At 43.9% G+C, this 11,973-nt stretch overlaps 1 protein-coding gene across 3 annotated transcripts in view; it reads right to left on the bottom strand.

The window, feature by feature from the left end:
• RNF121 (ring finger protein 121) overlaps positions 1 to 11,973 on the bottom strand; it is a 68,638-nt gene that overhangs the window by 2,626 nt on the left and 54,039 nt on the right. For all 3 annotated transcript variants that reach the window (XM_081064800.1, XM_081064799.1, XM_081064798.1), the window contains exons 5-8: positions 11,805 to 11,912; positions 8,892 to 9,012; positions 871 to 1,004; positions 168 to 269 (exon numbers count right to left, since the gene is read on the bottom strand). In XM_081064800.1, coding sequence (XP_080920926.1) covers positions 168 to 269; positions 871 to 1,004; positions 8,892 to 9,012; positions 11,805 to 11,912 — 465 coding nt within the window. The remainder of the gene's footprint in view (positions 1 to 167; positions 270 to 870; positions 1,005 to 8,891; positions 9,013 to 11,804; positions 11,913 to 11,973) is intronic.

Raw genomic sequence — 11,973 nt, 5'->3', positions numbered from 1 at the left:
TGCTCCATGTTCCATCCCCGACTTTTCTGGACCCGAGGCCACAAAGAATGGTAAACATGTCCCAGGCTGGGGTCAGGAGGGAGGGCCCAGGAGGACCTAACTGCAGGCTCACAATGGCAGTGCTTTCTTCCCTACCCACTCCCATCAAGAACCCAAACAAAGGATACGGGTTGCTGAACATCCTCTTGAGGTCTACCTTCTCTTTGCAGTAGGGACACGTCTGCTTCTTTCCCACAATGCACCAGCCGCGGATGCAGAACTCGTGGAATCTGAGTGCCACTGGTCAAGGGAAATGGTGGGCAGCCAGGGTGGCACTCCAGCTCTGTGCCAGTCTTCAAGATGCCCATGCACTAGCTCTGGAGAAAGGCTCAAAGCCTGGCTTGACTTCTTAGCGGCTGCATAATCTTGGGCAAGTCCCCTCTCTCTGAACCAGTTTCCTCATTTGTGAAGTGAGACTAATGAGCTCTACCTTACAGGGCTATTATGGGGCAAAATGGGGATACAATATATGGCACAGAATGAAAGATAAGTAAGTACATATCACAAATACTATTCACAGGGATTTGCTTCTGAAACTGAGGGGCCCGGTTAGAGGATGCTCTTCCCCTGTACCCCATCTAATCTTGGGGAGCTAGTGCAGGCTCCTTTCTGACCCAGCCAGGCTATAAACACTGTTTATACAGGAGTGTCTCCCATCTGTGGGAAAGAGTGGACGAGGCTGCGGTTTCCGCTCCGGGGTGTTGGCTTCTCTAACAGAAACTATCACCCAAATGTCTACCCTCTTGTTACTCTCCCACAGAGGTCGGACAGCATGCCCCTCCCCTCCCTGACTGGAGCGCGCATGTGACCTGGAAGCTCCAGGCAGGATACACGTGATTGCAGGACAGCCTGTATGTGTTCTCGATGATGCCCTCCTCACTGACATCCACAAAGATCTGTTGCCCGCACACGGCACACACGCTGTCCGACAGGTGCTTGGTAGGCATGCCCGACTCACTGTAGAACTGGGAGAGAAGAGCACAAGGAAAAGACAGCAAAGATATGAGAATCAGCCCAAGTGGGAAGCTACTACAGACGCCTTAGGTCTTCTGGAGAGAAGGCAAAGTGGCAGGGGTAGGACAGAGGTAGAGAACATCTTTATACGCCAAACTAACTGCATCCCTGCTGGGCAAACGGGGAGAAAGGGACGGACCAGAGATGGGTTGGGAAGTCAGATCAATAAGACCTGAAAACGGCTGGGTCAGCGCCAGGGACAAGGAGAATGAGAGCGAAAAGGACTCAAGGCTGGTGGCCAGGAGCCTGTCAGGTAAGCCACTCTGTGGCCAGACTATGGTTTTATAAGACACAGAAACATCTCTTATCTAAGACGCAAAGGGAAATTTCTGGTGCAATGTTGTTTTGGTGACAAGGGCATTCTCAGACACTTGTGGCTGCAGCAAAAGAGGTTTAATCCTTTTGGGTAGCATGTGGCATGATATCTCAAACTCTCACACCCTTTAAATTCACTTCAAGGAATTTAAAGAAATAAGTACAAATGTCAAAAAAGCTTCATGCATACAGATATTCATTTAAGTGTTATTTATAATTCAAGAAGCAAAGAGTTTGGCAATTCTTCTAAAAGTTAAACACGGAATCACTACATGACACAGCAATTCCATTCTTAGGTATATACCCCCCAAAAGAAAACGGGCTAAATACACACTCATACACCAATGCTCATAGCAGCGTTATTCATAACAGCCAAAAGGTGGAAGCAACCCAGGTGTCCATCAACAGATGGATAGATGAATAAAATGTGGAGTATTCACAGAATGGAATATTATTCAGTCATTAAAATAATGAAGTTCTAATACATGCAACAACATGCATTGAAAACATTATGCAAAGCAAAAGAAGCAGACACTAAAGGACAAATGTTATATGATCCCATTTATATAAAATATCTAGAACAGGCAAATTCATAGAGAAAGATAGTAGATTAGAGGTAGCCACGGATCAGAGGGAGGGAATGGGAGGTTATTGTTTAATGGGTAGAGTTTGTTTGGGTGAAAAATTGGAACTAGGTAGTGGTGATAGTAGCACAGCACTGTGAATGTAATTAATGCACTAAATTGTACACTTAAAATGGTTAAAATGGCAAATTTTATGTTACATGTATTTTACCACAATAAAAATATAGTACGGGATGGCCGAATGGCTCAGTTGGGTACAGCGCAAGCTCTGAACAGGGTTGCCACTTCATTCCCACATGGGCCAGTGAGCTGCGCCCTCTACAACTAGATTAAAGGACGACTAGAAGCTGATGGGCCCTGGAGAAACACACTGTTCCCCAATAAAAATAAATAAATAAATGAATTAATGAATGAATACATAAATAAATAAATAAAAGTTATGTATATAAAATAGAACTAATTATTAAAAAGGCTAAAACAAGAATTATTGAAAAGGTATTAAAGGCGCTATGAAAGAACATTGCAATGAAAGTGGTCGCTAACTAAGCCTAGGCCATTCGAGAAGGCTTCTCTGAGCGGTATTTTAGGCTGAGAGGTAAAAGATGGTGGAAAGAGATGAAGAGGACCTGACGCAGGCCCCTGGAGCTTGGTGTACTTGAGAAACTGAAAGGAGCCTAATGTGGCTACAGAGGTTTGAGAAAGAAGAAAGAAGTAAGACTTACGAAAAACTTTGGACTTGAAATGGGAAGTCATCTAAGGGCTTTATTTAAGTAAGGAGTAACATGACTGGACTCAAATTTTTAAAAGATCACTGTGTCTTCTATGTGAAAAATGGATTGGAGATAATGGCAAAGTGGATTCTGAGAGACCAGCTAAGAGACAATTATAATTCTTTAAAGGCAATAGATGGAGGCCTGTGCAAAGGTGATGGTTTGGGCTAATCTGATGGCAGTGAAAACTGATAGAAGTAGACAGACTGGTGATGCCAAACAGATAGCTGAATAATAAAAGTCTGGAGTTCAGAGAAAAGTCTTGGATTAGGATCTGGAAGCTATATTAAAAGGGAAATTATCTGGGTGAAGAGAAGATGACTTAAGTTTGAGCTCAAAAAAAAAAAAAGTTTGAGCTCAAAGGAACAGTAACATTTTAAGGGAAGGCAAAGTTAGCAGAGACAGAAAATGTGAGACAAAAAGAAAATAGGGACAGGGTAATGACATAAAAGCCAAGGTGGGGAAGGCTTTTCAAAGAAGTCTGAGTCAACTGTGCTGAAGACTACTGAGATCAGAATTAGTGACAATTAGTGACACAGAATTAGAGCTCACTGGTCACTAGTGAGCTAAGTCATTCCAGAAGGGTACAAGCCAAGGCCAGATTAGAATCAGGAAATGGGTCAGTAGCTGGAAGAGAAAGTGGGTCAGAAAAAAGATATTTTTTTGGGGGTGGGGGGAAATGCTTAAAAGGTTAATGGGAAGAGCCCAGGAGAGAGGGAGAAGTTGAAGTCACGAATGAAAAAGAGAAGGCAACAGCACAGGGTCCCTGGGAAGGCAGGAAGGGACGGAACCCAGAGTGCAGGCAGGGCTGGCCTTTGATGGGAGAAAGGACATTTACTCCACTGTAACTGGAGGGAAGGAGGAGAAGATGGGTACAAATGTAGGAAGATCTGTAGGTATGGTGTCAAGAAATTGTGGGAATTTCTGTTTGATTTCTAGGTTCTTAGGTAAATAGAGGCAAGGTCATCAGCTGAGGATGAAGGGACAGAGGGAAGGGGTGTGAGAGGTTTGAGAGTGGAGAAGGTTTAAAACAGGGGTTACCTAAAGGGGGAGAGTAAGCTCTCCAGATAAACACAGTAAGGTTTCTCCTTCTAAGGACGGGAAGACTACCTCTGGACCCCCATCACACTGGGAAGACTCACTGAGGAGACACGGAAAAGCCCGGCACAGGAGCTTGCATGTAGCGGGTGCGGGTAGGTGCTCAGGAATGAGTGCCATTCCACACCACGGAACGGCACAGAAAACTTGTGCCATGAAAGCCTTGTGAGCTCTTCTAGTCCGACCCCGTAGACGGGGGGAGAGATGGCGACTCCATCCCAAGAGGGCAAAGAGCCTTGCCTGAGGCCAGCAAGCTGGTGGCACAGCTGAGCAGGCGCTATTTGAGTTCAGGCAGATAATGTGAGCAGAACTTGTTGAAAAACTAAATGAAGTACCCATTTCTCAGGGTTACAGAAGAGGAGATTCCATGTCACAGAGTGCTCTGAGATGACTCCAGACTCCAGACAGCATCAAGAAAGAACTGGCATTTCCTCGTGAAGGGTGATTTGCCTGTTTTGTGTCTTGCTCTGTGTGTTTGTTTGGTCTGAAGAAGATACACAGGCAAATCCTAGAGGGTGCCTGTGCGCCAGGTGATTAGATATAAAACATGTCGTTTTGTAGCACAGCAGTACTGTATAGCAGGTACTTGATAAATGAGAGCTATCGCCATCATCTACTGAGAGGTAGCCATGGGGTTTTACACTAACCTATTAGTTTCTTACAACAATTCTACAAGTGTGGTAATATTAATATTACAGCGAAGAAAACAAGACCAGAGAGGTAAAATAATTTGCTCAAGAGTACACAGCTAATTAAAAGTGGATTAGAATGCAACCAGATCTGTCTGACTCTAACCCCCTTGCTACTTCTACTACTTTAAGCCAAATACATGGGCAGCTAGTCCTGTCCTGATGTTATCGAGGGCCGCTGACGATCTAGGAGGTAAATCTGGGACACAGGAACTTGTTCAGAAGGTAGAAAGTGTGAGGTGGGACACTTGCCCAATGTAGAACGAACAGTATGTTACTGCCTTGCCTGGAAGAAGCCCCAGAAAATAGGTTTATTTCACAATCTTCCACCCTTCACCCAACCCACCCCTACATGACTGTTGAGTATGAATGGAAACTATACTGACTAGCTGTCACAAGCTTACGACCTCATAGTGAAAAAGAAAAAGAAAAAGAAACACCAGCTGAAAAAGAAACATCATCCAAGGTTCTCTTGACTCAAGGAATGAAGAGAGTTTACTTCAGTTCATGTTACAAATTTCTCCATGTGAGGCAAAACAAAGAGCTGCTCTACATTAAACAGAAGTGAAGAACAGTGAAAAGGAATTGAGAATGCTTGCTGATATACTTCTAAAACCTCTTGGTTTCATTTCTAAGAACGCTGACATTAATAAATTACAGATCTTTTTATGTCAAATCACTGTGAGAGGGGGACCAAGCGATGAATCAGACCAATTCCTGACCTGGTAGGCAGAGAAGCTCCAACATCAACTATGACTCTCTGGGACAGAAGCTGCAACCACGGAATGGACAGACTGTGAAAAATTACCAGGACTGAAAATTTGACATGTGCCTGCAGTGGAAGAAAATTCTGAGACATGCTACAACATGGATGAACCTTGAGGACATTATGCTAAGTAAATAAACCAGTCATGGGCTGGCCCAGTGGCTCAGGCGGTTAGAGCTCCATGTTACTAACTCTGAAGGCTGCCGGTTCGATTCCCATGTGGGCTCTCCACCACAAGGTTGCCGGTTCAACTCCTCAACTCCCGCAAGGGATGGTGGGCAGTGCACCCTGCAACTAAGATTGAACACGGCACCTTGAGCTGAGCTGCCGCTGAGCTCCCGGATGGCTCAGTTGGTTGGAGCGCATCCTCTCATTCACAAGGTTGCTGGTTTGACTCCTGCAAGGGATGGTGGGACAATGGCAACTGGACCTGGAGCTGAGCTGCACCCTCCACAACTAAGATTGAAAGGACAACAAATTGACTTGGAAAAAAAAGTCCTGGAAGTACACACTGTTCCTCAATAAAGTCCTGTTCCCCTTCCCCAATAAAATCTAAATAAATAAATAAATAAATAAATAAACCAGTCACGAAGGTCAAATATTATATGAATATACTTATATGAGGTACCTAGAGTGGTCAAATTCAGAGACAGAAAGTAGAATGGCGGTTGCCAGGGGCTGGGGGAGGGGAAATTGAGAATTACTATTTAATGGGTACAGAGCTTCAGTTCTGCAAAATGAAGTTCTATGGATGAATGGTGGTGATGGTTGCAAAACAATGTAAGTGTATTTAATGCCACTGAATCATGCACTTAAAATTGGTTACGATGGTCAATTTTATGTCATGTGTATTTTACCACAATTTTAAAAACTGACTTGGGCGACAGTGTGTGCTAGTGAAGACTGTACTTGGTCATACTTGGTACACTGTAGATGGTTGATAACAACTGTTGCTTGAATAAATAAATGAACGAGTTGGCCAATGAACGCATGGAAGGCTGAAGTTTCCTGGCTTCCTCAAATTGCCTCCCCCAAAGCACTGATCAGATTCTGCCTCCCCCAAAGCACTGATCAGATTATTGAAATTCAGGCTGCCGTGGCGCAGGGGCCCAGCTGTTCCTGAACAGACCGAAGTCCACTTGACCAAAGACTGGCAGATATAAGAGAGTCCGGGAATTCTCAGAGTTGGAAAGAACTGTAAAGGCAGTGCAATTTATCCCTTTACCCCCTGGTGGAGTCCCTTGTCTTGTATCTCTGCCTGGTTTAATCTGTTGGCATATTGAGCACACTAAGTCTCAGCAATATCTGCTTTGGGAAACAATGAATTAATGAACTCCTGGTGACCCACTCCCTGCCCTGGGGACCTGGGACACAGCAAACTGCTTGTGTGTAGTTAGGGTCAGCAAGGTCACATTCCATTGAACAGGAGTTAGATACTGAGTGGCTCCTCTGAAGGGATAGCTGTTCTCAGCACCAGTTACCTAAGGGAGAGGTAGGTCCTCAGGTAAGACACTAAGACTGCGAAGGCTGGGCTGAGGTACAGGGGAGGACGTAGCATTATTTTTGTCAGGAACACAGTCTCTAGGTCTAGACATTCGGGAAATAGCTGTCTAGATGGGGAGTCTGGGTGATGGGTGCCGAGATCATACCAACTACACAGAGGTAGGCTGAGGTTTAAATGATGCAGGGTCTGGAAGCCCTGGAAAGCAGGTATCCCGATAAGTCAGACTAACCTCAGTCAGGGACTCATGCTTTATTTTCCTGCTACCATACTCAAATCTTTAATAAAGTCTGATGTGATTGTTTGATCCTTCTGTTCTTGTGCTAAGAGGCACAGGGAAGTGCATGGGTTTATCTTTGGGCCAGACTATTAAAGAATGAGCATGGAGTGGTGGAGTAACTAGTAAGACCCCATAAAGGAAAGGAGAATATGAGGGGGCAAGAGCTGGTATGTGAGGCAACCCTAACAAGAAACCCTCCTGACAGGTCTTTTGGTGAAGCTGGAGTTTATCATTACTGGGGAATTAGATAATAATAATTAGGGATTACCACTTGTAATCACTGGAGCACCCAATAATTCTTCCCAAGAGCATGGAAAGAGGCCCAGATCAAATCCCATTTCGGGGAAGACAATGTAATGATCCCAGAGGAGAAGCTAACTTGTGGATCAATTCTGAGCTAGGTTCCATTTGGACAGAAGAGGGATTCTGTAGATTGGTTATTAGTGACCCCCCTGAGGGAATTAAGGCTATGCTTAAATTAGCATCTGATAATAACCTGGAGATAAAGTTGGCAACAACTGGAGGAAATCAGAGAATTGGCCCTTAAAAAAACTTAAGAGAAGACAAGGAAATCATTAGATGGTAAAGGACAGGACACTGGCAGGAGTGCTGAGAAGCTGGCTACACCATAGAAGCATCTTAGAGAACAGCTGGTGTTGAAAGTGAAGTTAATAATTAGACATTCTAGGGTCTGGAGATCTCTTCTGGGAAATGAACTGGTTAAAGGAAGATCTGAAGCTTACACGGATAAGAGACAGTGAAATGCAGCTAAAATATACGACAGTTGTTCAAAAAGAATCTAATAGGCTGTGTATGAATTGACTCAATGTACTTCATTTTCAATTTGATCCATTACAGGAAAAACAATACTGAGAAACAAAACTCTGGACCTAAAAAAACTGTACTTGATTAAAGTCATCCAAAGTGATGGCTGAGTATTATTTAACCTAAACTGCCCCAGACCTACTGGCCTGTGGCACAAATGAGATTGCAATAGCACAGACATACGAATCTGCACAGTAATTAGCCTTCCATCTGCAAAAATATCTCAAACTCTCCAGGAGTTTCTGAGGTGCCTCACTTAAAAGTCAGTGCCAGTCCTTTCCCGTTCCTGTCACTTGGTCTCCATTCACACTTGCTGCCTAAAAGCTAGGCCTGGTATCTGGATGCTCCAAGAGAACCTACTTTCCAAATACTCTCCGAGGAGTTCTCCCCAAACTGCCAAACCATGATGTAGCAAGAACTTCAGAATGCCCTTCAGCACCCCCTTCACCAGACAGAGCCACATGTATTTCAGCACAGAATTGGAGAAATGTCCATTAAACTTGGAAATAATCCTTCTTGGAGTGGGGTCTAATGAGATGACACTGAGATGGGGAGCACTTCTGTATCGTTTACGTGGTCAAATGCCACTACTATGTCTGTTCATTGCATTGTTAATCTTGCCTTCATAATATTTATTAAAGTTATAATTAGGTATTTATTTCTGGGTTTATTACCTTAATGCCCATCTGTCAGTAGAGAGTAAACTCCATTTAGGCAGGACATTTATCTGTGTACCGCTTTGTAATTCCAGCACACATACAGAGCCCAGGAACACAGGCAGTAAATATTTGTTGAATGAATGGTTAACTTCCTGCAGGGTAAAGTGATTCTTCTCTGTAACAGCCCTAAAGTTCTATCTAAGATCTTGCTTTCCAAATTGTAAAGGACTCTCCACACATACCACCCACATCTTGAAGGATGTTACCTGGCTTATCTCTTACGTCAAACAAGTGATGCCGTCCTGATGTGGAGACGGCAAGGGGCAGTGCTAAGAGCCCAGGTGAACTCACCCCTATGGTGGACGCCATGTAGTCTGCACACATTTCTGCAAAATCCCGCTCCAGAACGCCATAGTAGAGGCCATAGAAGAGGAGAGAAATGCCAAAGTCCATGGCATCTTCCGGTTTGATCCTGTAAGGGAAGCAGTGGGCCTGTGAGGCCTGCCCTGACACACACCGCTCTGTGTTACTGTTCTGAGCGTACAAGGCAGTGCCTCAAGTTGGGAGGCTCAAGGGCTAGAGTAAGTGTTGGCAAATGAAGAGCAAATCCGGCCTGCTGCCTGTTATACGGCCCGTGGGCACCCGTTCAGCAGGCCAGCACTGTGAGCTGCAAAGACACATCAGGGCGCCCCTTCTGCCCTACTTCCCCACTCTGTTCCCAGGGCCTGCCTCCTCCAACTGGCAACCACGCTTTGCAGTTGCCTAGAGCCCGCTCTGCTTGGCACCTACATGTTCAGAACTTCTCTACTGGCAACTGCTGGACACCAAGCAGTGGAGTTTCAGTCCGAAAGTCGGCAACTCACTGAGTTGCCTCACCTCCAGCCAGCTGCCCAAGTTGAGATGGCTAAGCCCTCCAAAAGGAGGGAAAGGCATACCTCCCCCACTAGGCGTCACTGAAGCAGACAATGAAAGTGATCCCAGTGTTTACACCCCCCCCCCCATTAAGCCCTGGCTTCTGAGAATGTCTTGTCTGACGGCCTGTGGGCGCAAAGTACGCCCACAGTCGGAGACAGCCCATCCAGGCAAGCAGGGCAAAGAAGTTTTCTCTGTTGTTATTTAAGTATCTATATCATTGCCCAGATTTCGCCTTTTGTTCCACAAATACTAAAATATTTATTAAAATATAAACTTGACAGAAAAAGCTTGCCAACCAAAGCTTTTGGGAAAAAGTTAGGCAGTTATGTATTAGTTACAACATTTTAAGTTGCATCTAAACATATTCTGCATCATGTCATCAAAGTTCAACTTTTTTACTAAGGACAAAGATCTTGCCTGAAATATCAGGAGGTTTGCTTTAATAAGTCCAAGGACCAATAATTTACAACTTTGAGTCTATAAATGTTTATTATAGGATAGTACCTTTGTTAAAACATTTGTACCAGAAACTGTATGTGTTCACTTAAAGCTGTGAATTATATTTATCTTAGAAAGCTGAATATGCTCATCAATCTTGTAATATTTAACCTACTAACTAGACATAATCTCACACCAATTAACCTGATCAGTAGCATAAAAATGGTCAAATTCTCAATTCTGTTTTACTCTCTGTAGTGGAAGAAAGTAAAAAGAAACTGTAATTTTAAATATCTTTAACAAAATGCAGAATCTTAATTTTTATTATTTTAACCACACAGGTTAAGAAGATATCTGGAAATATCTTGGTTTTCTTTGATGAGATGTGTTAGACTCTATACTGATGAGTTCCTGTAAATCTTTGTGAGGCCTGTTTATTCTTCCAGCCTATACTACCGCTGAAAGAAACAATTCGTGGGTGTCCTCTCATTATGTAATTAGGACTTACTCCCTTCAGTTTCAAAGAAATTCCTGCCTACAGTGTACTAGGTTTGGGGAAGAGGCCAGTGGTCATGAATTTAAATTTGAATCTTAAATCTCTTCAGCTTCAGTGTACTGTCCCAGGCTTAGGATTCCCCATGATCCATCACCCTCATCACCTCTGCCAGGAAACCACATTTCCACCCTCTTCTGCCCTACTTACTCACTATACCAGCCAGTCCCAGAGTCCAAAATTTCTTGGCTTCTGCCTCACTTGGGGATGGGGAGACCTGTACGCTGATACAAATCTTTTGGAAAGCTTATGACAATATGAAGCAATAGCTAGAATCTCACTAATCTCTCAATAATGTAACCTTAGGAAGGAACAGAGCAATGTTATCTGTGATAGCACTAAATAGAAAAACAACCTAAGTGCACATCAGCGGAGCTGGTTAACTGTCCACACGTTAACTTTCTAGAACTGTTTCCTGAGAAATGTGATAAAGGTAGAACATCAGCTGTGTTACAAAGCAACAATGCTTGTCTATTAAATATGACCTGTAATTAGTACACTGCATCTGGACTGGGAGAGTCCTAAAACAGGAAGTATTCCTTGGGCAAGGGGTGGAGCTTCTGGGCCAGGTGTCTCCCACACCCTGTGTCATCTCATTCCGTCACATCTCAGCCCTGGGATTACTGTGCGGGCTTCTGCAGACACTGCCCTGCTATTTCCTGTCTTGTATCCTTCTAGGTGGACTGGCTGCCAGGTATGGCCGACTGTGTCCCATGAGTTTGAATGTCTAGTCCAGGGGTCGGCAAACTGTTTCTGTAAGGAGCTAGACAGTAAATATTTTAGGTTTTGTGGCCCACATACTCTCTGCCACAATTATTCAACGTTGCTGTTTTATTGCAACAATAGCCATAAACAATGTGTTAACAAATGTGTGTGCCTGTGTTCCAATAAAACTTTTATTTTATAGAAATAGGACATAGGCCAATTTGGCCCACAGAACATAGTTTGTCAACTCCTACTCTCCTTGAACATAAGACCACACAGGTAGAGTGAATGTTGCAATAAACAGTACGTACGTGGACAAAGAAAATGGTTCTGCCAAGGTGATGGACTTATGGGTAACTGGCTGTAATCATTATTCTTCTTACTTTTGTCATTACACTTTTTCCACTAAAATATAAATTCTTGGAAAATATAACCTGTGATTTGAAACTCTAACTGTATCATCCAGACATTCCTTTCTGTTTGCCAACATAAATCATGGAGGGCCCACCCTCCCATCCTCCATAACTCAAGTCTCCTAACCTGGGGACCATGTTCTCCCTGTTAATACCCAGGACTTGCCCCAGGAAGAAAGGTACATCCCACTAGCTTCTCCTCCCCCAACACCAGCAAAAACAAAAGCAAAGGGTACTCACTTGAACAATAAGTTAAGACCAAAGAGCGTAAACATGACAGCCATGTAGCCAACGATGCCAGTGGCATAGCTGATTTTATAGATCAACAGGAACCACTTATAAACCAACCTGGAGAAAGGAGAGAAAATTAATACAGCCTACACAGACACTCTGCCTATGGGCCTCTGGA

Source organism: Rhinolophus hipposideros, assembly GCF_964194185.1.
Source record: "Rhinolophus hipposideros genome assembly, chromosome: 10".
Lineage (NCBI taxonomy): Eukaryota > Metazoa > Chordata > Mammalia > Chiroptera > Rhinolophidae > Rhinolophus > Rhinolophus hipposideros.
The sequence above is the reverse complement of the archived record's forward strand: the minus strand, read 5'-3'. Positions and strand labels throughout refer to the sequence as shown.